Here is a 25568-nt window from a genome sequence, read left to right as displayed (position 1 = left end):
CTCAAAGACTCTTCGGTTGTGTGCACTTGTGAGTCATACAAAAAAACTGATTATCGGACAACCGAGGCATAAAAGCTATAAATGCCTCTGGCAGTAATTTACTGTTATGTAACATGTTTCAATCAATAACGTTTTTTCTTGACTCCAGCGACCTCTGCCATGAAATGTCATGGCAGTTTATTTGCTCACAACAGTCCTTCTCTTGTTTAATTAACCTGTCCCATGGCTCGTTCAACTGGATTGTAAAATATTTCTCCAAAAGGTTTTACTGTTGACGGTAATATGAAAGAAAAACAAGTCAATATATTAAAATCTTTGCTTTTTTTTATTTTCTCGTCATCTCAGTTTCTTATCGAGCTTGTGGCTGGTGATGTGGTATCTTTATCTTTATGACAGCAGTTGTAGGTTTTTACATGGCAGCTTATGTATTTTTAAAGGAATCATTCCATGTCTGAGTCTTTATTCGGAACAGGTGTGCGTTTGTCAATTTAAAACAATATCGGAGTGACTTGTGTTGAATTATATTACACCATTTTTATTGTATTCACAGCATAGATCATAATATAACAAAAACAGACAGTGGCTTTTTCGTGTCCACTGTACGTAGCTATTTTGGGTGAAAAAGGTTGATGTACTCCCGTACAAACAAAATACAACATCTTTTATAGGAAAGCAACCGTCCACGTCTAAGACTCTGCCGCTCCATCCTCTGGCAAGGATTCGTGCTGTAAAAGCTGAAGGGGGGAGAGTGGCACAAGAGACTATTTGAAATGCGCTAAAGACACAGATGTATACAGATGTGTAGATTGAGAAGTGCCTTCCCCCCCCCCCCCCCCTCTTTTCTTTTTAACTCACCCTACTCCTCAGCTCCTTGTTCTCCTTGACGAGCAGATCGTACTTCTGCTGCAGCTCAGACAGCTCCGTTCGCAGGGCCTCGAGCTCGGCCGGATCCGGACCGGACGCGCCGAGGCATTGCTTTATGAAACTGCTGTGTTAAAGAAAGCCGCGTCGGGAGTTCTCAAATTCAGACAGAACTTTTCCTTCGGTCGAAAACGTAAATCGAGTTGTCGCCATTGATATCCAACTGGGCCGATATAATCAATGTAAAAAAGCGTCCCGCCCCATAGTTTGAAGCGCAGCTACTTGATCAGTTGAACTGGGTTATGACATTAACCAAGTTAACTGGTTCACCCCTACTGTAGAGACAATGTGATGAGTTGTACTTTATTGGATCATAGCAGAATCATACTACATAAGCCACCCAGACCGGTGGAGCTTCGACGCTCTCCTCGGGGGATAATGTGTGTGACGATGCGATTAGGCTGAAACAAGGGGCCGCCGACAGTTGCCACTTGCCCAAAACCGGTAGCCAACCACATGGCCACCACATTTCCTAATATCAAGGAATCAGCACCATGGTTGCAGGTATCAGAGTTAAAGGCAGAAGAAATTTAACAAACAAACCTATTCATAAATCTGACAGAATGTTACTGTTGAAATGAATACCTCAAATACAAATCTAAAGACTGTGTATTGCCTTTAAATGTCTAATAGTTGTCAAAACTGAATTCAAAACATGGGAGACTGGGGCGATGCGTTTCACATCCAGGACCTAAACACAGGATACTCCAAGGCATTGTTTGGTTTGTCCGTCTCTTCGTAGAGCGTCACCAACACTGGAAAAGGAAAAGCACAACAGCACGACGTCATCAGCGCAGAAGTGAGCGGTGAAGAACGGAAGACGAACCAGGAGTAGGTTTACACAAGGTGCACTTTTGCGCGTCAAGTTTGCCCGAACGTGACTGACCACTGGTGAGACTGTCAAGGACCCCGGATTTCTCCAGGTACCTCCTGAACTGTTCACGTTTGGATTCCGAGGCCTGAAACGAACAAAACAATAATCATTGAAAAAATAAAAGTACAGGAAAATAACAACAGCACAGACGGATAAGAAAAAAAAAAAGTGTCAAAATGAAACACCTAAAAATCAACCAAAAAAAAAAAAAAAGAGAGAGAAAGTCAATATACAACAAAACTTACAAATAACTGTTGATTGAAAATTGGCAATTTCTAGTGTAGGTATAAAAGGAGGGAATCTGTCCGTCCCTTCGATTATCTCCACAACTGTATGTCCGATGCGATCACCCGTTTGCCGGATTTGGTGCAATTTGGACACGCGGCGTAATGGTTGGTAATAGAAATTGGAACAAACAGCGAACGGGGAGGAGCGGGGCTTCGGGGCTCTGCGGCCGGGTCGCTGAGCGCCTCCCCCCGCCCCCGGTGTTTGCGACTCCATCGCGGAAAGTGGAGGAAAAGTTTGCAGCGGGCACGCACGAGCACAATAAACCTACGTGTCAACAACAAACAACAACAACACGTCGGCAAATTGTGAATAGAAAGGGAAACAAACAGCGCCTGTGTGAACGCGTCGGGGTCGGGGCGGCGCGGCAGCAAACATGGCCCCCTGGCCCCCTGGCCCTGGCCCCGTCGACTTGCCGACAGCGTCCGCGATGAGAAGTCATCAACAGTCACGTTTCCCCACAACTTACTCTGTAATGCGCCATGAATCTTGGACTCGTTCCGCTCGACGGAGGTCGAACCGCGGACGCTCATCAACGTGGTAACTGTCCGCAGCTGAGCGGCGCGCAAACTCGACGCGGCGCCTCTTCCTGCGCCTCTGCGTCGTCACCATGGCAACGCAGGGAAACGTCCACGCCGCGTTGCCCCGGAAGTCGGGAATCGTCCGAGTCCGCGGCCCCGCCTGCCGCCGCGACTGTGACGTCAGCAACTTCGGGAGGCGCCGCCCGGTTTTTCTTTTTGCGTTTAGTGAGAACCTTATTTATTATTATTATTATTATTATTATTATTATTATTATTATTATTATTATTATTATACACAAATCAGGTATAAAACGGAAATTGTCGGTGAAAGATGCACAACAATCGAGTCACAGACAACAAGGAAGGAAATCCGTGAAAACACTTCAGGGTTTGCTCATTATCTCCGCTAGTTTTGGACGATATGAAGTCATCTTTTTGTTTTGTTTTGTTTTTTTAGCAATGTTTTATTTTTTAGATTTTAAATGTCCAACAGCAGCCACATGAGATTTTAAACCAGAATCTGTAAACATATGAAATGACGGCGCTCACTTTATACTTTATACTATTTATAGTTATTAATGGCGGAAGAATGCAGAGATACAAGCGGTAAACTAGAGATATTAACAGGAAAACAGACAAATATTACCATAAGAAAAGACGGATAGAGACTGACGTTTTTCCACACACTCCCCACTCAGATATCATACCTGTCACATAAATGTAATTCGTGAAGGGAAAAAAAAAAACCATGAACCCAAAGCTTTGTCCGCCAACATATTTACTGTAGCGTTGTGACAAATCGAAACCTGTCAACGGTGAAACGAGCAAACAAACAAACAAACAAACAAACAAACAAACAAACAAAAAAACACAAATGGCGTGAACAAACATTCCCGAGGCGCCGTTGCGAGCGAGCTGTCGCAATTCCGACGTGACTTGAATGCAGCACGGATTTCCAAACACGCGGATGGGCGTCAGCCGAGGCGACCCGCGGTGTTGCGTCCGCTCCACCCGCTTTATAGATCGCATCACCGGCGTCGAGAGACACGATTTTCCTGCTCGGCAACCCAGACGGAAGACGCTTGAGCGCCGGAGTGGCGGTGAGACCTCGGGACGGCGCGGTAACCCTGAGCCGAGCCCTTGGCACAAGGTAAGAGTTTAGAGAAATTGATAATTCTCTATTTTGTATTTGTCAGAATAGCATTAGCGCGGTGCTTTCCGGACACATGAGAGTATACGTTCTAGCGCTACTGTTTGACTCTATTACACTGTTATCCACCGTTCACATTCCGACAAGAGTGTATGTACGTTCAGTAAACAATAAATACAGTAATAAATCACAATTGAATGGAAAATGTTCACGTGTGGGTGAAATAACCTCGTAATAAACTGGTTATGGCTATTGTGGTTTTGTAATAAGTTGAGCAATAAATTGAATAACACAAACCTTCAGCAAAACAATGAACGTTTGGAGTTTGTCAACAACCTGTACAGTGGACTCTTTTTATAGTGATCTTGGGAGACATGACGTTTAAAGGGGACCTATTACGTTTTTTTCCCTATTTGCCGTCATATATATAGCGTTACAACGCGGGGTGTTCGTATTCGATGTGGCCAAAGTGTCAGATAACGAGCTAAAGTCATCACAAAGTAAACACCACCGTGAACAAAACGCTCAGGCCTCCGACCGCTCCGAACGCTCCGTTTCCGAATTGTTTTACCACTCTCTGCCCGAGCTGACGTCACCTCGTCACGGATTTACCTCCATCCCAACCGCTGTGCGTTTCTCCAAACAAAGACAATGAAAAATTGTGTTTTTATCGACGGTTTGAGTTGATTTTTATTTTGCCAGCGTTTACACGGAACAAAAGAAAATCCCCGTGTCCCCCGCAAACTTGGAGCGCAGCGACCAAAGTCGGAAGACACCTTTAAATGAGGCCTCGCGGATCGAATGTGAGCGAAGATATAGCAGCTGGATTGCTTATTTCTCGCCTCAAATCGGTTCAGAAAACAGATTTTGGTGGAGTGATAAGGGGAAATAAGTGAAAGTTACGGAGTAAATACAGGTACTCCTCACTCAACGACAGACCTGTTTAACGACCGTTCGGACTTAACAACCAGCTCTCTGACCAGTCTGTATTGTATTGAGTATTGAGCATTCTCAATGGCCACGCCCCCTTACCGTGAAATAACACGGGTCCTCGCTTATCGACCAATTCACTAAACGACCTGGTCCTAGGAACGGAACTCAGTCGTTAAGTGAGGAGTACCTGTACAACGAAACCCGGGAGCCATGCTCAAAGCCCGTTGGCTCACAGAACCCGGAACTTGTGTTCAAACCCAATTAACTCCTGGCCTCAGGAGGGAGGCTCCACCCGCTGAAACAGAACACAATGGATTTAGAGGCATGTTAGCATGGCCTCGAATGCATAATCTGAGCGGTATTTTCAGCAAAGAAAACTTCAAAAATACGTTTTGGGGATCTCAGAGAGCTATATTAACATATAGGTCTATAGCTTTTATATGTATACATCTTTTTTTTTGCCAATTAATAGTATACTCACTGACTAGCCTAATGCTAATGACATGTATAAAACATTATGCCACCTCCTCTTCCTCAGTCATCTACATTTATTCTTCACAGCACTATGCATGCAGCGTTTCTGGTTAAAAACTGCTCCTGAGATTCTCTCTAAAAGGTTAGATTGTTGTCCTTTAAATAAAAGAATAAATGAAATCCCTTATCCACAGTCAAACATGCAGAAAGTTAGTCAACCTGGTAACAGATCAAGTTTAAACTCTCCCCATTCACTTGGAAACTTATGTTTTATCCACTAAGTTTCCACCACTAAGACTGTTTTGCCGTGTTTTCACCAAATGTTTTACTTGTGGTTGCAGTAAATTTCCCTCAGTCTTTTAATGGGGCCAGGAGGATGGGAAAATTATACGAGTGATTTACAGCAGGACTATCGGTTCCACATTGCAGTTCAAAGCACGTGAATGAAAGAAGAAGTGAATTTTCTGTGCGCTGCAAAATCTTCAGGAACCAATACCTGCTATTACCCAGTCAGTTGTCAGCGACGTCCAACGCTGGCAAACAGAAGTCTTTTGTGTCACGATCAGCCTGGTGTAACTACACACACTCTAGTACAGGTGCTTTGACGCTTTGACTCAGAACAATAATGTCCAAAAAAAATTTAAAATCACTTTCAAGAATTTCGTATTTACTTTAGTAGTTAAGTAGTAGTCAAGGGAGGGCGATGCGCAGAACAGAAGGTATCGGAGGCAGATGATCCGCTGTGGCGACCCCTAACGGGAGCAGCCCAAAGGACGGGAAGTTAATTAGTCGTTAATAAGCAACTCTTTTTTTTTTAGTCGACCACATTGTTTGGGAGGCTTTTCTTTTTTTAACTTCCGGCTCGTTAATAGCGTGGAGTTTGATCAGTATACACACTACAAGACCGCAGACCTGCTAAAAGACCCAAGACCTGCTAATGTAATAATGGGACGGAGGACGGACGCATAGGATGATGTAATATTTTGAAGTTGACACAAACTGACACATGCTTTCTCTCTTCCAATCTCTCTCACTCAAACGCACACACACAAACACATATGCGCGCACACACACGCGCACACATTTAGTTTTGGTTTTTGTTAGAATCGGGCACTATCCTTACACCGTCCTTATATTTTATCTTAGGCTCGTGTTTTCTTTTGACGCCTCCCCCCATAATTGTAAACAAAGCAAACAGAGATCCACATCACAGATATGTGCATGTCAGCGCTCTGGACGTCCACTCTGAGTCAGCCATGCTCACGTGACGTGCGCGGGCAAACCACACATCCACATCCACGCCTACCCCGCGAGGTCCGTACGCCAGCCAACACAATCGCTTTTCGTCATTCACATACACTACGTTTCGAACCCACGGTTGGACTAAACGACCCAAAACTGCCGAAAAGTTTGCAGTACAAGGGTTTTCTCAGAATGGTAAGAGAGTCAGGAAGTGGTTTTGCTCATGTGATGGTTTTTTAGACTTTATCACCCTGAACCAACAGCTTGAGGGATTCCTGGTACAACAGCTGTCTTTATGTGCACCGCTGCTGCGTGAATTGTCGGCCAAACTCGTCCGATTTCTGTGCCACAAAACAAATCCACCTGCACGACCGTGTAGAAGTGGATGAGATAAAATCACCAAAGAAGATTCTGTGCATCAGAACATGAACAATTATTTGCATTATTATTTCCCTGAAGATTTAAAAATAAATACTCTGTAATTGCATGATGTATTTGCCTAGAACGCAATCTTGTGTGTTTTATTTTTATTTTTATTTTTTTGCAGATTTTAGTCGGGAGAGCCACCTCACGCGATCAGGGCTGATTCTGTGCATCACTGTCATCATTCATTCATTCATTTTCGTCGACTGGGGGAAGAAATTTTCGCTATTGTTTACATAATGTAGGTACACTCCATCGTATCCAGGCTGTTCTGAAATTGTGTTTTTTGTGACTGACTCGTGACCTTTGGTGTACGGCTGCTATCAGTGTGCCAATATGTGAACGCATTGTTGACAGAGGACTGTAGGGGTCGTCTAATTCTCCTCTTGTGTCATGTGTTGTCGTCTTGATCACGTGCAGGGATTTGGACATTTTGCAAATCTTATATCTTGCACCCACCCTGTGCTAATCTTTGCGTGATTGTTTTGTTATGTGTGCCGTTGATTGCGATGTTATTCTGCGTCTCTATCTGTCTTCCCCAGACGCCATGGAGGGATAAACCCCACTGTTCCTATCCGAACGGCATTCCTCCCTGCGTTGATTGACAGCCATGCAGGTACAAAATGGCTGCTCAATCCACTACACCACCCCGAATGAGAGCCAGGACGCTGAAGACACCGCAGCTCTCATCGAGAATGCCAAAGGTTTTTAGCTCCAAGGAATAATTATCGGAATCGGTCAATTTATTATTCTATTTCTGATTGGGTCAGAAATAAAGGGGGAGGGTTTGTTACACATCAATGGCGGGCGCATGACGACACGCAGGTTCACGCAGGAAACCGATGAAAAGGTTCTAGTCAAAGTCTCATCTGTAGCTGCAAGTTAAGTTGGAGTTGGAGTTTATGAGTTTATTTATTTATTTGTTTCTTTCTTATTGTCTGTCTTACAATTATTCTCCCTTAAATATAAACCAATACGGAGGGCCGGCTAACCGTCTAGGTGGGATTCTGACTTTTAGACGTCCGGTCGCAAGCGCTCGTCGTATGTGGTGCAACGTGTTGTCTCCGGTGAACAACGCAGCACTGCGGCATTTTCACTCACAATTGATTTGCATTCCGTTCAGCTTTTATCCCCTTGGTTAAAAGCCCTCCCGTGGGTCTGTCCCAAGGTTCACTTCCCCAAAGTGAATTGGAGAACGACTCCCAAGTCGCCGTGACGACGTCGTCATCAGCCCTTCAGTGGTCAGATGTGACCCGTCGTGGGCACGTTAGTGTTAGTGTCGTTGGTCAAACTGCTGGTCTGAAAAAGTCACACACTTCAATTTGCACGAGTGCTGAGGGGTTTTTTTTTTTATTTAGCGTCAAGGCGTGGAATATGTTTTTCACTCTGGTGTCACCACCTCTGCAGCCCCCTCACAGTGCTGCTCCGCTCGCCTCCACCTGGCCATCATGATGTTCCTCGGCTTCGCGGTGGTCTACGGCCTCCGCGTCAACCTCAGCGTTGCCATGGTAGCCATGGTCAACACCACCGACTCCCGGCCGACCCGGAACAGCTCCATCGTGTACGCGTGTCCGCTGCCCCCGCACGGAAAGGACAACGGCAGCGAGCCGGTCACCCCGCCCGACCAGGTGAGACGAACCCCGACGCGCCGCCCTTCGCCGGCTAAAAAGCGAATTACTGTTTGAGCAAATGGTCCCCTCTAAACGTGGAATTGATCATCTCTGAAGCAGACCGTGTTGTCCCTCCGTTGAACTCTGTTTTTGTTCTCGGTGCAGATTTGTGCACTTTGTGTTTCTTACTCTCCTAACAACCGCCCCATCCCTTCTCTCTTCCTCCCTCCCATCGCCACCTCCCCTCACCCCCGCCCCCAGGGGCCCCAGTACCGGTGGGACGCCGAGATCCAGGGCTGGCTGCTGGGAGCCTTCTTCTTTGGCTACCTGTGCACCCAGATCCCGGGGGGCTACCTGTCCGGTCACTATGGGGGGAGTATCTTTCTTGGCGGGGGAGTGCTGGGTACCGCTGCCCTCACCCTCCTCACCCCCCTGGCAGCACAGTTGGGAGTGTACTGGCTGTTTGCCCTGAGGGCGCTGGAAGGGTTCGGAGAGGTGAGAGTGTGAGGGATATTTCATAATAATTTATAGTGAAGGGGTTCCCACAATATTTGGTGGCAAACCCCCCTTGGAAGAGTAAGCTCTGATTGAAAAAAAATTTGAATATACTTTATACTTAAACTGACAAAAAGTCTCGAACCTCACAACAAAAACTCACCATTATAGTTGAGTTGAGTCAACATATTTTATAAATATGTAAATAAATACATATATTATTATTATTATTATTATTATTATTATTATTATTATTGTTGTTGTTATTGTTTTTGTTGTTGATGTTATTATTATTATTATTATTATTAATATTGTTATTGTTGTTGTTGTTGTTATTATTGTTTTTGTTGTTGATGTTATTATTATTATTATTATTATTAGGGGTCCAGCCCCCTATTGATATTGTTTGGGGAAAATTCTCCGAATGTTTAAATCTAAAACAATTTGAAACAGAAGAACGGCAGAAGCTACGAACATGATTACGTCTTGTTTGAACAAACACCTCGTGGTTGACATTGCATCCAAGTCGATCCACATACGGAGCAGAAATTTGTGAAAACCGACCAAATTTGACTGAAATCACAGACGCGGTCCAATGCGTTCAACGCCAAAATATGTCCAACCTGGCTAAAGGTATCTGGAACACAACAATGACAAAAGCTATGAACACGGTTGAGGTCTTGTTTAAACCAGTATGTCACAAGAATCTCGTGGTTTGAATCTCACCCAAACCACATACGGAGCAGGAATTAGTGAAACACAGAGCAACTTTGACCGCAAATATTCAGCTGGTCGGGCTTGACTCACACGCCACTGTCCGTAAACAAAATGAACGAGATGAGATGAGACGGTGAAGGTGGGAGTTATAACAATGACAGCCTTTGGTTTAAAGTTCAAAATAAAGGGGTGTTTTGAAGAAACTTCATGTATAAACAGTTTCCTACAACTAAATTTAGCAAACTCAAATTAAAAGACAAAGTGTTAAGTATTTGACAAGGTCTTCCCTAATAATTCTAATGCCAAATTAATGTTACAGTTCCATAAATGTTGTTTGCATTACAATATAGACAAGAAATCTATTAAACTGAATTTTCAATTGTAGATAATTAACAGAAAAACATACAACGAAGTGCTAATTAAAAATAACATTTATTTGTTATGTTTATGTATAAACATTTATTTATTATTATTGTTATGTAAAGTAATTACAAAGTTTGTTTTTGTTATTGTTTCAGACGCCGAAAAATAGCCAAAAGTCAGCGTTGGCATATTTGAGAATACATAACAAGTGGCATAAGGATGTAGAATTGAACAATGAATGAAACAATCCTCTTTCCAAAATTAAAGAAGATCCAAAAAGCACAAACAACAATAATGAATCTATGTGCATTGATAATATTGAAAATGCAGATTTAAGTTCAGAAGATTATAAATATTGATGAAACATGAGCTGATAAACAACAACCTGGGATGTTGATGGAAACATGTTTCCAACCAGTTGCTATTGTACAGGAAGTGTTAGAGCAGCACTCTGGTGACATGTTGTCTGTAGCCGCAGCAGAAGGAACGACCTGCACCGTTATTGGAGATGAAACCAATGAAGCAAAATGTTTCCCAGTTCTTTTCCCAAACAACAATGGGAACGTTACAAACCTATTGTCGTCCATGTTTGATTCGCTCCGACCTACATTTGTATCGGGAAATGTCGATAAAACTTTACAAACTCACCGAAAATTGAAGAACATTGGCGTTGCATTGAGAACACAGTCACGTTTGTGACATCATGAAGCAATTCTATATCCAGGGTTCGTCTCTGAGTGGTCGTAAAAATCAAAAAATTGTAACCCGCGCTACGTTGTACAGAATCCGGAGAACTGCAACATGTATCTCACACGACTAAACTGGACCCTCTGTATTGCTGCCTGCAGCTGTTTTTATTAATATTATTATTATTATATAGATTTTTCCCAAGGGGTGACAGACCCCAGTTTGAACCCCAGTTTTTTGACCTACGACAACAAATTAATGGTCAGATTTATTTTTATTTAGTACATTATTAGTACATAATTGAAGTAATTGTATATTTGTGTTAAGCCAAAGGAAATACTTGCGTGTGCCTAACGGAAAATCTAAATGGAATGTGTTTGGTTGGTTCTGCAAACCCCGTCAAAACAATTTGACGGGGTTTGCAAACCCCTGCATTAGTCCTCATTATGTGTGTATGTGCGTGCGTGCGTTTGTATCCTGCTGACGGACTGTCTTCTCCGCTTCATTTTTGGGCCTGTGTTTGCGTCCAGGGCGTGACGTTCCCGGCCATGATGGCCATGTGGGCTCGCTGGGCCCCTCCGCCGGAGCGCTCGGGCCTGATGAGCCTGTCGGGCTCCGGGGCCAGCTCTGGGGCCTTCCTGGCCCTGCCCCTCACCGCCTTGATCTGCCAGAGCTGGGGCTGGCCCGCCGTGTTCTACATCTGCGGTAAGGATGCGGTCCAGGCCTGGGGGGGGGGCATTAAACAAGTTTCATTGACAGTACACATGACATACCATCCCTCCCTCAGGTGGGGGCGGGTGCCTCTGGGCCGTCTTTTGGTTCCTCCTGGTGTCCGATGACCCTCGCAGCCATCGGCGAATCAGTGAAGAGGAGAAGAATTACATCATCAACTCAATTGGATCGCAGGTATGAAAAATTAATTAATTAATTAATTGAAAAAAATTCGAAAAGTTTGTACATATTTATTTAGTCATTTTGTCCTGCTTATATTTCTGTTAAGCTAAAGAAAATACTGGCTTGTGCCTAAAAATACATTTAAATGGAATGTGATGCGCGTCCTCCAGGGTACAGGTCACGGCTGGTCCCTGCCCCTGGTACCCATGATGCTCTCTGGTCCCCTGTGGGCCATCATTGTCACCCAGATGTGCAGCAACTGGGCCTACTACACGATGCTCACCTCGCTGCCCATGTACATGGACAACATCCTGCACTTTGACCTCAAATCGGTAAAATCGATTTGATTTGAAATCCTTCGATTTGACAAGCAACTGTGAGGCCTTAAATCAAGTGAAGGAAAATGACATCACTGGACACTGGCTGGCGTCAATATAGATCTATTATTTGCAACAACCTATAGATGGCGCTCTCCCTGCCCTTTTATTCCAGGGTTCCAGCTTTTGCTGTATTTTACTGTTCATTGTGTCAAATTCTGCTTTTACAATTTTTATCAAAGGAATGGGTATTACAGTGTATACATGAAATGTTCTTCCTTATTCATATGAACATTTGATTGAATTATTTAAATACCAACATTCAATGTATTTGTATGTATTGATTCAACCGTGACACGTCCCGCTTTGATGATTTTTCCTTTTTTAAGTGTATATATTTACCGGTATAGTAGTTGTTTTTTTTTAAGACTACAGCTGTATTGATGTGTCTCTCTCCCTCTCCCTCTCCCTCTCTCGCTCTCTCTCTCGCTCTCTCTCTCGCTCTCTCTCTCCTTCAGAATGCCTTACTGTCGGCCCTGCCCTACCTGGGAGCGTTGATCTTCTCCATCCTCTCAGGCTACCTGGCGGACTTCCTCATCGGGAGGAAGCTGCTCAGTATTACCGCGGTGCGGAAGCTCTTCACCATTACAGGCAAGCAGACATGATGCGCTCGTGTCTTAGCGCGCGTGTGTGTGTGTGTGTGTGTGTGTGCCGTTCATACAAAGCAGGACATGCATGTTGCAAATGCATTGAATAGCTCTTCCTAAATAAATTGCCGGGTAAAATAAATTATAAAATATGGGATGTTTCTCATAAAAGTAATCATACAGATCACCAATTTAATTATATTGGTGGTGATCTGTATGATTATTATTATTCATAATTATAATTAGTATATTTTTATTACAGATTTTCGTATCTATCATACTTATATAATTAGTTATATAATAAGTATAGATATGGACCAGCCTGAAGCTCTAAGTGGTGTCGTTCTGCCCCCCTGTGGACAGTGTAGGTACTGCTTTTGTTCGAGTACTAATACTCTTAGTCCCCTACGCTGTAGAAAAAGCAACGATTAAAGACACACTTTGTCAGTTGTTTTTCAGGGTGTTCCAAAAACCCATTCAAATGCTCTACAAGTCCTCCCAAATGCAACCCAAAATATAGTGAATATGATGTTCACGAGAAGAACACAGAAATCCTACAGCGGGAAAAGATAAATCGGTTTCTTCAACTGATCCGAGGCACTCACAAGAAATGTAATATGTTTGAATCGAGGCATTTTTACATTATGTTTCTTGTGAGTGCCTTGATTCAACGTCAGTATTTTTCAGGATGATACTCCCCTTTCCCAAAGAGCACCACAGGATTTTACTAGACTTTTTTCCAAGTCAAACATCGACCGTCCTTCCATTGTTCCTCCTGCAGGCCTCCTGCTGCCGGCGGCGTGTCTGATCCCCGTGGGCTACGCCGGCTGCAGCAGCGTCCTGGCCGTGACGCTGCTCACCGTCTCCTCCACCCTGGGAGGGACCAGCGCCGCCGGGGTCTTCATCAACCAGATAGACATCGCTCCCAGGTGGGTGTCGGGAGCCAAGTCTCGCTATCCAAAAGCGTCTCTTTCGCCAAAAACCTCTAAACCACCACGTAAACCATTCCTGTCATCGTTGTTGACCAGCTGGACAACAAATGAGATACCACTTATAATCCTAACGATCCATTGAGAGATAAAGGAACTATACATGACTGAAGGCTGTCAATCATTTATTTAAAGATCCAATGAAAATGTAGGTAACATAACATGTCCACATACAGTTAAATACACAATACAATAATGCACACAATACAAATGTTCTGACGCTCACGTGTCCATTGTAGGTGCTTTCAGTGGTGGACAGGGGTCAACATGGACACTCTGACCGCTCTGCAGCTACACAGCCCCATACACAGCAAGCTGTGATGCACTGTGTGTTCTGACACCTTCCTATCACAGCAGCATCAACTTTTTCAGTAATTTGTGCTGCAGTAGCTCTTCTGTGGGATCGAACCAGACAGACTAGACTTCACTCCCCACGCTCATCAATTATCCTTGGGAGCCCATGACCCTTTCGCCAGTTGTCCTTCCTTGGCCCCTTTGGGTAGGTACTAACCACTGCATGCCAGGAACACCCCACAAGACCTGTCGTTTTGAAGATGCTCTGACCCAGTCGTCCAGCCATCACAATTTGGTCCTTGTCCAAGTGGCTCAGATCCTTACGCTTGACCATTTCCTGCTTCCAACACATCAACTTCAAGAACTGACTGTTCACTTGCTGCCTAATACATCCCAACCCTTGATAGTGACATTGGAGCCAGATGAGCAATGTTATTCACTTCACCTGTCACTGGTTTTAATGCTGTGGATGATTGGTGTGTGTGTGTGTCTGTGTGTGTGTGTGTGTGTGTGTGTGTGTGTGTGTGTGTGTGTGTGTGTCTGTGTGTGTGTGTGTATACACACTGAAAAAAAGGTACTTGAAAGAATGAACCTTTTCGCTCCTGTCTTACGCTGAACTTCACAGAGAACAACTTCACAAACAAGATCCCCACAAAATAAATAACCTTCCTCTTTTACGTCTCCAGGTACGCAGGCTTCTTGCTGGGGATCACAAACACTTTCGGGACCATTCCGGGCGTGGTGGCTCCTATCGTCACAGGCTACCTCACCGAGGACGTACGTCCGGCAAAATGACTGAGAAATATTCAACCCTTCGCTCTCTTGTTCTGTAGGAATCACCACGATATTTGGTTTGCGTAGCGCGAGTTACATCAGAATCTGATTCTGTTTAGTCGGTAGGATTTCATACATGAGGGAATTCTCCAAATAGAGTTGGTGCAATATTGTACAGACAAGTTACAAGTGTAACTTAAAAACAACAAATATACTTGGAAACATAGATGGGATATTTCTGTACAGGATGAATAAAAATGTACACTAGCATTTTATTATGTATATAGTAAAAAAAATATATATATATATATATATTCAAAAGATATATCTTTTAAAAAAAAAATATATATATATATATATATATAAAGTGAATAAAACTTTATAATTTTAAAACTCTCTCACCTGTCCCCCCATGGCAGCACTCCCTGGCCGGCTGGAGGAACGTGTTCTGGGTGTCGGCAGGCGTCAACGCTCTGGGCGCTCTGGTGTTCACGGTGTTCGGCAGCGGGAGGCTGGAGAGCTGGGCCTTGACGGAGGAGGAGCAGGCGGAGGCCAAGAGAGCCGCGTCCTTTTCTTCCTGACGGAGGACACAGCAGGCCAGAGACAGTTCTGTTTTTGACGGCGCGGATACAGGAAGAGTGTGACGGATCCTGGCTCATCAGTTACCTCATATCGGCTCCGAACGAATGACGTCACAATCCCGGCGTCACGGGGCTTCACAGGGCCTCAGAAGAGTATTTTGGTCAACATTCCAGGTTATCAGTCCTTTTTTGGGAAGCGTACACTTCCCCTCGATAGCAGACTTCCCACGCTTTGTTCCGAATCTTTGTTTCACAGAGTGCTGTGCAAATTGCACCGGTTTAAATACTGGCTTTAGTGTCTTAAGGTCAATTCCAGAGCTTTGTTTGGTGGGATTGTTTATTTCGTGGGTTGTGTTTTCTTTATATTTTTAATATTTTTATATCACTTTTCTGACCATTGACCACAAACTGTTTTTCAGAAGCAACAGATGAACCTTAATATGAACTCTTCTTCACCGTAAGTCTTATATATATATATATATATATATATATATATATATATATATATATATATATATATTTAAAAAAAAATGTTTCTGAAGTAAAGTGCAATGTGAATAGTTTAAGGCTACGAGCACATCCAGTGTGAACATTTCCATTCAGGACGGCATTCCAACGACTGACCGACAGGTTTTAAAGTTCCATTTTTAAACCACTATTTATTATTATTATTTTTTAAATCTTTGACATGAAGTGATACCGGAAGCTTTTAAGAATTTTACCATTTTTGTAAGTCGGTTTTTCAAAGCTGCGCTCGCGGAGAAAGCGTGACGTCCTTGACTGGATACGCACCGTAAATATCTATTTGAGATTCACATGAGTGCCGCATAATTTTTATTTCTTTTAATCTTATTTCTTTATTATGATAACCAAGCGTCGACCCAAGAAGTCAAGACTTGTTGTTATTATGAGGAGTTTGTGCTCCGCGGCGGACGAGCGACACCTCCGGAGAACGGTTGAAGGGGCGAGGATGTAACATGCGAGAATATATTTCAAACTATTTTGAGGAGTTTGTTTGTTTGGAATTGTGCTTGGGGGTTGGAGTGTTCTGCCATTAAAAAAAAATACAAGTTTACTGTTAATCACACTCAGGGAACTAGATGGCGATGACTGATCCATTATCGCAAGAGCTTTCGAAAATATTCTGCTGCGTGTGCTGCCTGTTTGTTTATGATGATTGAGGTTCGAGTGGGGTTTTGTTTTTTTTGGGGGGTTTTGTGTTTTTTCTTTTACTCGTGGGGACATTTATGGAGCGTTGAAACCGTCACGCCTGCAAGTCCATCTGTATCCACCAGGGGGGGGGGCACGAAGGAACACGGTTTCGGAACGTGGTGTATTTTGATCAAATTATTCAACGGAAAAAGAAGTCGGCGTTCATATATATATTCATATATATATTCATATATATATATTCATATATATATTCGTGAAGAGGCTGTAAAATAATTCATTCGTAAATTGAATGTTTTTATTTCTCCTGAGATACATTATTCTACTATGACATCAACTATGTAGCTTTAATTATTCTTCCAGTAATTATCAATAATAACAATTTATTAGTAGTAGTAGTAGTACTAGTAGTAGTAGTAGTAGTAGTATGAGTCCAGGCCGATTGCGTCAGAACTCGTCGTACTTGACCCGGAAGTGGAAAATCGGGACCGCGGCCAATGGTATAATGTACTGTCCGCTCCGGCCTCATTCCTCTTCCGGGTCAAGTTAGACGTATTATGATGACGTCACACTGACGAATGGGGAGGGAATAAATGCTACACTCAATAAATAACACATTTCTTCAATTAATTCCCTTTTTCTTCAATTAATTCCCTTGTGTTGCCTAGCGTAATCCAATTAAAAACATATATATATATATGGGAAGAAATAAACACGACTTGATATCTCTATTATTGTAAAATAAAGCAGGATCCTCCCAGTGGTGATGATGCCTCATCAAGGCTGATAAGACAGATTGGGACCCTCTGCACATGGGGTTGTTTTATTGGGGAAAACAGTTTGATGATGACGCACTGATCTCAGGTTTTGACTTTGGCGTTGCTCAACTGAATCATTGACATTGCCATTTGACATTGACAACCCGCGTTTTTCCGATGGGAACGTCCAACATGCTTCTGTGTAAATAAAATCACGCAGCTTTTCAGATTGGGTTCTCAACTGGGTTGAGATTGGGTTCTCAACTGAGAGCATTGTTAAATAAAGATATTCCGTTTGGTGTGAAACCAGACTGACAACTGATACCTTGGCTGTGACTCTCGCATCTTTACGATCGCCTCCCCCGGAGCAAACTAGTACAATGGGCCCTTCACCAAATGGGAATATCTTGTCGGCAAGGCGTGGCCTTCAGCCGTTCTCTGCTCACTTTTAAATTCGGGTCTCCCCGGGTGGAACGGGGACTTAACTAAGTGGCCTATTTCAAATGCGCTGTTTTGACATTGTTATTTAGATTGTACTGTCAAACACACACGTCACCGCCACAGCAGCATTATAATATGGATATCCTTGGGGGCTTTGTGACATCAAGGCTGAAAGCCCTCACAATTCAGTTGGGTGCCACTTTCTGGCTCCTGCTCCATTCGAGCTTAAAAAAACAAAACAAAACAAAAAAACAAAAACAAAACAAAACTATTTTCAGCAAAGTAAAAAGCATCCGTTGTACCACGAGTGCAGAGGTTTTCCAGCATGGGACCCCTACCCCCTAACGCTCACAGTTCCGGAGCTCCTTTCAGGGCCGGATCGTGGTCCCATGAGGCCCCTGGGCACAGGTCTTTTGGAGCCCCCCCTTTGCTTTCCTATCTTGGTGTCTTTCTTTCCTCCCTCCTGGCAAAACCATCGACTAGATTGTAACTCTAACCCTGACGTCAGGAGGTCTCAGCCCACCCACCACGTGCGGCCCCGAGGCTTGGAGGGCCCCTGGCAGTCCGAGGCCCCGGGGCACTGGCCCGGTCAATAATCCAGCCACTCTCTTGTTTTTTATTATTATTATTATTGATTCTAAATCACCTAATATATTGGAAAGCCTATTCTCATGACTGAAAATAGATTCCTGTCCTTATATCGGATATCAGTCATAAGTGAAAAAAGCTTTAAAAGTGAATTGTGAGGGGAAAAAAAGGTGCTGGAAGTAACTGATCTATATTCATACAAAACTGACAGTGATAATAGAGGAAATGTGATTATGTGTTGCTTTTGTTAGTTGCTAACTGTTCCATGTTATATCCAAAAATTAAAAAAAATAATGAGTTTCCATTAAATAGCTTGGGATGATGAATGAAATTATTGGTTAATTTATATCATATGACTCATGGAATATAATCTGTCTGTCGTTCATTCTGTCTGTCTGTCTGCCCGCCCGTCTCTCACCAAGTGGCGTTCTATCAGAGGCAGTATTTCTAGGACATTGGCGGAAAGGTATTTTGACTCAGATCTTCTTGGTCACCATGACCACCAGCCGAACCAGATGAGTCATCTGTGACGTTCTGAGCCGAAGCTGCCAATCCCCCACGAATCACACACTCCTTTCCTCACACTGCCCCCATTTGTGATTTAAGAGCACAGCTGCTCTGTAGCACCGAGGCTCTGTACAGACATCAGCTGATGGCATGTTGTGTTGTGTAAGGCGGTAGGTGTGCGCGCGCGCGTGTGTGTGTGTGTGTGTCTGTGTGCGTGCGAGTGTGCAATTTTGTACGCTTGATCCGCTTTCAATTAAATCATCTTAAAAATCATTCTCTATCCATGTGTTTGGTGCCCCCTCGCAGTTTGATACCAGCTGACCAATCAGCTGACACCCCCCCCCCCCACACACACACACACACACACAATTCCAGCAAATAACAGATGAAAAAAAAAAAATTCACGCCACTATGAGCCAAAAGGGAGAGTGGTTGGTAATTGATCAAATTAAACCAGAATGCATTTGTCATCGACACTGTCACATTTCGGCAGGGCCACCGTCGCCGCTGGCAATGTTGACGCGAGTCCTCTGAAGTGTATCCAAGTGTACGACGTGCGAAAACCGTCATCAAAGAAAGGAGGGACAAAATGAAAACACTCACGCACAACAAGAGCAAATCGCAACGTCGGGAAAACAGCGGGGCCCGGGAAGGGTCGTCGAATGTTTTGTCGGCCTCGCCGCTCGTCTTGGAGCGTCGCCCCGGGCTCGCCCCGTCTGCGCGCCGAGTTGTTTTATTGACCTCCCGCGCTGTCGGTTTGGCAAACTTATTCCCCGTCGCCGGGAACAGCTTTATCCTTTCGCCCTGCCGGTTTCCAACCCCCTCGTCGCCGCCGCCGCTCCTCCGGCCCGCCACACACTCTCTCCTGTAAACCTGCCCGTCTGTGAACTCCGACTGACTCCAACTAAGGGGGCTGAACACATGTAGGTAAATAGTGGGAGGGCTGGTCCGGGTCTAGTCAAACAATTTGTTTCCAAAGCGGTGAGTCACGATCGGTGCACACCAAAAGAGTAGCTGCGGGCCACGGAAAAACACCGCTCAGGCAGGTGGTTTCCCTTTCAAGTCACTCGTTCAGACAGAAGCTCCCAGACGGCTGACAGGTTCTGACATACACACGAGGGGGGGGTGGTCCGTTGTTCGGGCCGCGCGGCCTTTCGGGGTTTGAGGCGCATTTTGTCTGTTGCAGGTTGTCAAACTGCATTCCGACATTCCCGTCAGACTGATTTCGCAACGGGACGCGTTTCCGTAAGCTGCCGTCGAATATCTCTTCAGGAAATCCTTCGCAACGCGAAAAGCATCCTGGGGTTGGAAATAAGGAGCTTGTTCTAATCTTGAGATGGAGGAAAGATGACGGATGAGGAAGAGAGCGTTTCATTCAGTGGTCATTTTGCCTTCTTTCCTTCTCTTTCCAACCCCACGCCCGGCCAGAGATATATACAGCACGCGAAGGCTCCATACGTCATTTTCGTACCCTGTCGACACACACACACGTATGGATGTAATCGGGGACTTCGGATAGAATTATGGATCGAATAAATAACAGGTGCATTCACTGCAGACTCTTCAGGCTGCACCCCGCTTGCTCTGACCTGTCCACCTCACGCGGATCTCCTTGGCATTTACGCCCTAACTAACTAAGAAACAAACAAAAAAAAAAACATCTTTCTCTCAAACTCAGTTTTCCTATATACACTATCAAAAAAGTACAAAAAAAAAAACATGTTTTGTCTTGTTTTTTTTATATTGTGGATCACATGGGAGGGTTCACGTTAGCACACATCTTATAGAGATATTCTTGCTTTGCCTTGTGAAGTGGTTTACCTTCCGCTGCATGTGACTGCCCGGCGCGAACATGCCCATTGAGATATTTTCCAAATTGAAATGACGGGTTACCCTGTTCTGTTCTTCTGTTTTGGATCTTTGAGTGTATTTTATTAATATTTGCGTACCCTTACTTTCTGTAATACTCTTAACCCCCCCCCACACACACACACACACACACACACACACACTATTATTTCAACCGTAAGACTGCCCCCCCGGACGTGACTGAGAGCAGCAGGTGCCGGCGCGTCGCGGCTGTTACCTGAACCGCACACATGCACGGACGCGCGGCGCTGAGGGAGGCCAGCCGCCTCTATATCGGGCGCCGTGCCGCCCCACCGTGGACAGCAACGCCGCGCGCCCCGACCTTGTGACACCCCGGAGCGGCGTCCCCCCGAAAAACAAAACACTTCGGGACGTTTTGGGTTGTTTTGGTTTTTTTGCGGATGCCAAATTGCAATCTGCGGCAAAGTTAAACGTGTTTTTCGTCCCCACTATTCGGCGGTCGCAGAAAGCCAGGGAACACCCTTATCAACGCTCAAACCTGATTCACTCAGTGGGATCCCGTGCGCCGTTTGAATGCAAACGCCGGGCAAACGCAGACCAGAGAAAATGTCAATTTCTCCTTTTCAGTGCACTGTTGAGATGTAAATCTCAAGAGTCTTTGAATAATCTTGTTAGGCTAATGGGGTTGTCTCAAGACGTTTGCCGGTGGGAGGAAGGGCTTAAAGCCGCGGGCCTTATGGATTGTGCACTTTTACACTGCTGCATATCCATTATCGCGCTTGTTTTTTGACTCTGATATTCATGCGTCAATGTCGTACGCCCAGCGTGGTTATGGTTGACGGCGTGCAAACGTCCTCGAGACGGGGGGGCGAGCGAAAAAAGAAACCCCGAGCGCGGCCGTCAAAGCCAGAATGAGCTGGTGAATGAGGTTTGGGAAACATGAATGAAAGGGAGCGGCGTAATCAGGAGAGAATCAAACACCGTTTCTTATAGGTTCTATTTTCGCCGCCCGAAGGCAAAATTGTTTCGAAACGAACGCGATACGTTTCGGTCGCCATGTGCACGGGTTCAATTGGAAAAAGAAAAGATCAACCCTTCGGGTTGACGAGGAGAATTTAGCGGTGTTAATGGTTTAACTTGGCACAAAAATATGCGTTTTAAGGATTCGTTTGTCATTTTTTTTTTGGAATATTATGATTATTGTGCTTAATATTATTTTTCAGGGCCAGAAAAAAAGACCAAGTAGAAAAATGTGTCGTTCATTCATATGACACATGTCAGCAGTTGTGTCATTGTGAAAACAATGTTCACTAAATGATGTTGAGCACATGTGTTGATGATTTATATGGGGTTTTTTTTTCAGGCAATGTGTAAAATAACATTGTAGGCTGTATGTAGGCTGTATATTTGTCGTTTTATATTTATTTTATTTCTTTGTGACCGAGTGTAAAAAAAAAAAAAAAAAAAAAAAAAAGAACATGTTTAGCTCATGTAAACGTCATTATGACGTTTTGGGTGGAATGTGTGTGATTTGCGGTGGGGTTCCGGGCCCAGGCCTGGCCCCCTCCAGGCCGGGCCCCTTCCCGGGTATAAAGGCTCCAGCTCCGCTTTTTCGCTTCCTCTTTCTGTTACCTGGCGAGGGGCAGCAGCACGGCGCGCACATCCGTAACACCGGTAAGCGGCGCATTCCGTCCCCAAAGTGGCACAAAAGGAGCGTTCGGAGCCTTGAAAGTCGCTGTTTTTGTACGGTACCGTTTTCAATTCCCTTCCGAAATGTGAGGTTTGGCGGCGAGCTACTTTTTCCTCTAGTTATATAACACTTGATTCAACTGGTAGTTTTAATTGTAGGGTGTGTTTTGGGTTTTTTTTAGGTCTGTTTTTTTTAAATGGCTTTTTCCCCCCCTGCTTAACTTTTAACTATTTTTATAGCGAAACTTGCCAGTTATCAAATCCGTTTTAGTGGGAATGGGGGAGGGGAAGGGAACAAAGGAGCTGCGAAGAGCAACTTTTGTGCTTCGGAGGATGCTGGAAAGGAAGCTGTTTCCTCCGCCCGACGGCTCCTCGTCCCCCCCGGCCACCGCGCCCGAGCCAGCGGTCTTGGAATATTCGGAATATTTTTTGCGGGGGTCTTTGTAACTTAACACGACGTGGCCCTGGCGGTAACACGTGTCGCGTCTGGCCCGCCGCCCGGTGCGGCCTACCGGTCCCGGCTTCGGGCGCTCGCCCCCTCGCTCGGACCGGGCGGATTATCCATAAATATACCATCTGCCGTGAATTTCACACCGGGTTTTCAAATAAAACTTGTATTATTATATATTTATACAGATGCGATACGTACGCTATCCCGTTTTTTTGTTTTTATCACGCCGGACGTTTAGCCACTTGCAACAAAGACCAACCCTATAAGAACAAACCGTTTAACGTGCCTCTACATGTCCCCTCCGACAGTAACTTAAGCAACAATGGGGAAGGAAAGGATTCACATCAACATCGTGGTCATCGGCCATGTCGACTCCGGCAAGTCCACCACCACCGGCCACTTGATCTACAAGTGCGGCGGCATCGACAAGCGAACCATCGAGAAGTTCGAGAAGGAGGCCGCCGAGGTGAGGTTCCCTCTCATTTGAAGCTGTTGGTTTGAAGTTTTGGGGGAAAGTTGCGCTGATTCAAGATGGCGGCGCCAGGGTGCCAGGCGCCAGGGCGTGGGGTGCGGGTGCGCGCGCGCGAGGCGGGGCTTAGGCCCGATACGTTGGCGGTGACACCGCACTTTCATTAATGGCGGCCCAAGGCCTCAAGTTTGACACTGGCCACCCGGGCAATTATGAACGTGGGTGAAATGAGTCTTATTCGTGGGTGAAATGGGTCTCACTCTGTGTCCCCCCCCCTTCTCAGATGGGCAAAGGCTCTTTCAAGTACGCCTGGGTGCTGGACAAGCTGAAGGCAGAGCGCGAGCGTGGCATCACCATCGACATTGCTCTGTGGAAGTTTGAGACCGCCAAGTACTACGTCACCATCATCGACGCCCCTGGACACAGGGACTTCATCAAGAACATGATCACCGGTACCTCCCAGGTAAAGAATGGCAACCGTCTCGGCTCGCGTCAGTGGCAAGCCGCACCGTTGAAATCCTAAACGGCGCGGTAAAGAAACCGACCGTGTTTGTGACGCGCAGGCCGACTGCGCCGTGCTGATCGTCGCCGGTGGCGTGGGCGAGTTTGAGGCCGGCATCTCCAAGAACGGCCAGACCCGCGAGCACGCCCTGCTGGCCTTCACCCTGGGCGTGAAGCAGCTCATCGTCGGCGTCAACAAGATGGACTCCACCGAGCCCCCCTACAGCCAGAAGCGTTACGAGGAGATCACCAAGGAAGTCAGCGCTTACATCAAGAAGATCGGCTACAACCCAGCCACCGTGGCCTTCGTCCCCATCTCCGGGTGGCACGGAGACAACATGCTGGAAGGCAGTGACAAGGTAAAGACTTGCTTGAGCTCAAACAATGTTCGGCGTCAAGCTGATGGCACGAGTGGTGACCTAACTCTTCGTGCTGCCTGTAGATGGCCTGGTTCAAGGGGTGGAAGGTCGAGCGCAAGGAGGGAAATGCCTCCGGAACCACCCTCCTGGAGGCTCTGGACGCCATCCTGCCCCCCAGCCGTCCCACCAGCAAGCCCCTCCGCCTGCCCCTCCAGGACGTCTACAAGATCGGCGGTAAGGCCAACCTGCACCGTTAGGATATTGAGAACTCATTGGAAGTTGGGTTCCTAGTTTATCATATTGGTTATGATACACTAACATTTCGCTACACATTTTTTCCAGGTATCGGAACCGTACCCGTTGGCCGCGTGGAGACTGGTCTGCTGAAGGCCGGCATGGTCGTCACCTTCGCCCCCGCCAACGTGACCACTGAGGTGAAGTCGGTGGAGATGCACCACGAGACCCTCACCGAGGCCGCTCCCGGCGACAACGTCGGCTTCAACATCAAGAACGTGTCTGTCAAGGAGATCCGTCGTGGAAACGTGGCCGGTGACAGCAAGAACGACCCCCCCCTGCAGGCTGACACCTTCACCGCCCAGGTGGGTCCCTGGATTTTGGCGAAAGAGACGTCAATATCAAGGCATTATGTTATTGCGGAAGTCTTGACTCTTACGTTCTCTTCCCGTAGGTCATCGTTCTGAACCACCCTGGCCAGATCGCCCAGGGCTACGCCCCAGTGCTGGACTGCCACACCGCCCACATTGCCTGCAAGTTCCTGGAACTCAAGGAGAAGATCGACCGTCGTTCTGGCAAGAAGCTGGAGGACAACCCCAAGGCTCTCAAGTCTGGTGACGCCGCCATCGTAGAAATGATTCCCGGCAAGCCCATGTGCGTGGAGAGCTTCGCTGACTATCCTCCCCTGGGTGAGCCACATCTTCAGACTTCATCTACACCGGATTACAAATTGGACAAAAATTGCTGATTTAAATTACCTGTGGGTCCTAACAATATTTCTCCCTCCCCAAGGTCGTTTTGCTGTTCGTGACATGAGGCAGACGGTGGCCGTCGGTGTCATCAAGGCTGTGAGCAAGAAGGCTCCCTCCACTGGCAAGGTGACAAAGTCTGCACAGAAGGTGGCCGCGAAGAAGTGAATTCTGTTAAGGGAAGCTGCCCCTCAGGTTGGCAGATCTGCAGCCCGCCATCATGCAGAAGAATCCCACAACGACCTGAGCTCTCTATTAAAGGACTGGTTAATGTTGATTAAAACCCATCGCAAAAGTTTTCGCAGGAAAGGAACCTGAACATGGAGAAACATTATGGCATAGTCTTTTACCTGAAATGCCAGATGATGGTGCCTCATTTCAGTTTAAACATTTAAGTTGGAAATGGTTTAGAACTATACCTTGATGCCACAAGTTGAATTGGAAAGAAAGCTGCTGGTTAATAAAAGTGATTTAAAAATGATTTCTGACAGACTGACCTCTCCTTCTACTTCAGTAGAGTTGCATTTCACTTGCGGACAAGCCCCAGTCTGTGTCCTCGCAGCTGTTTTAACCGCGTTATGTGTGCCGTGATGGGCTCCTGCATCCAATCCCATTTGTGGGGAACCGCTCT

General features: G+C 45.6%; 3 protein-coding genes and 1 long non-coding RNA gene across 4 annotated transcripts; 2 read left to right on the top strand and 2 right to left on the bottom strand.

The window, feature by feature from the left end:
* Positions 1 to 338: 338 nt before the first annotated feature.
* Positions 339 to 2690, bottom strand: mycbp (MYC binding protein). Its single transcript, XM_080009132.1, has 5 exons — positions 2550 to 2690; positions 1808 to 1880; positions 1628 to 1676; positions 856 to 985; positions 339 to 734 (listed from the first exon to the last, which is right to left on the bottom strand). The coding sequence occupies exons 1-5, from the start codon at positions 2562 to 2564 to the stop codon at positions 687 to 689; spliced, it is 315 nt and encodes a 104-aa protein (XP_079865258.1). The 5' UTR covers positions 2565 to 2690; the 3' UTR covers positions 339 to 686.
* A 984-nt stretch (positions 2691 to 3674) lies between these two features.
* LOC307243523 (sialin) lies at positions 3675 to 15590 on the top strand. The gene is made up of 12 exons (XM_080018353.1): positions 3675 to 3751; positions 6948 to 7064; positions 7366 to 7527; positions 8231 to 8451; positions 8695 to 8928; positions 11226 to 11400; positions 11483 to 11601; positions 11760 to 11921; positions 12425 to 12557; positions 13335 to 13482; positions 14523 to 14613; positions 15030 to 15590. Exons 3-12 carry the CDS (start codon positions 7434 to 7436, stop codon positions 15189 to 15191), a joined length of 1539 nt encoding a protein of 512 aa, XP_079874479.1. The 5' UTR covers positions 3675 to 3751; positions 6948 to 7064; positions 7366 to 7433; the 3' UTR covers positions 15192 to 15590.
* LOC307243534 lies at positions 10951 to 25503 on the bottom strand. The gene is made up of 3 exons (XR_013844627.1): positions 25435 to 25503; positions 15013 to 15187; positions 10951 to 11419 (listed from the first exon to the last, which is right to left on the bottom strand). It is a non-coding gene; the product is annotated as an uncharacterized lncRNA (long non-coding RNA).
* Positions 22060 to 25418, top strand: LOC307243512 (elongation factor 1-alpha-like). Its single transcript, XM_080018342.1, has 8 exons — positions 22060 to 22159; positions 22934 to 23091; positions 23378 to 23557; positions 23658 to 23954; positions 24038 to 24188; positions 24297 to 24553; positions 24643 to 24877; positions 24981 to 25418. The coding sequence occupies exons 2-8, from the start codon at positions 22948 to 22950 to the stop codon at positions 25103 to 25105; spliced, it is 1389 nt and encodes a 462-aa protein (XP_079874468.1). The 5' UTR covers positions 22060 to 22159; positions 22934 to 22947; the 3' UTR covers positions 25106 to 25418.
* Positions 25504 to 25568: the final 65 nt, after the last annotated feature.

The sequence above is a fragment of the Zeus faber genome (genome assembly GCF_960531495.2).
Source record: "Zeus faber genome assembly, chromosome: 1".
NCBI lineage: Eukaryota > Metazoa > Chordata > Actinopteri > Zeiformes > Zeidae > Zeus > Zeus faber.
The sequence above is the reverse complement of the archived record's forward strand: the minus strand, read 5'-3'. Positions and strand labels throughout refer to the sequence as shown.

Coding starts and splice junctions, on each gene's coding strand:
- LOC307243512 (XM_080018342.1), top strand. CDS start 22,948: ATGGGGAAGGAAAGGATTCACATCAACATCGTGGTCATCGGCCATGTC. Junction 23,558..23,657: donor TGATCACCGGTACCTCCCAG/GTAAAGAATGGC, acceptor TGTGACGCGCAG/GCCGACTGCGCCGTGCTGAT. Junction 24,554..24,642: donor CTGACACCTTCACCGCCCAG/GTGGGTCCCTGG, acceptor CTCTTCCCGTAG/GTCATCGTTCTGAACCACCC.
- mycbp (XM_080009132.1), bottom strand. Junction 986..1,627: donor AAACCAAACAATGCCTTGGA/GTATCCTGTGTT, acceptor TTAACACAGCAG/TTTCATAAAGCAATGCCTCG. Junction 735..855: donor ACAAGGAGCTGAGGAGTAGG/GTGAGTTAAAAA, acceptor TCCCCCCTTCAG/CTTTTACAGCACGAATCCTT.
- LOC307243523 (XM_080018353.1), top strand. CDS start 7,434: ATGCAGGTACAAAATGGCTGCTCAATCCACTACACCACCCCGAATGAG. Junction 11,401..11,482: donor CGCCGTGTTCTACATCTGCG/GTAAGGATGCGG, acceptor TCCCTCCCTCAG/GTGGGGGCGGGTGCCTCTGG. Junction 11,922..12,424: donor TGCACTTTGACCTCAAATCG/GTAAAATCGATT, acceptor TCTCTCCTTCAG/AATGCCTTACTGTCGGCCCT.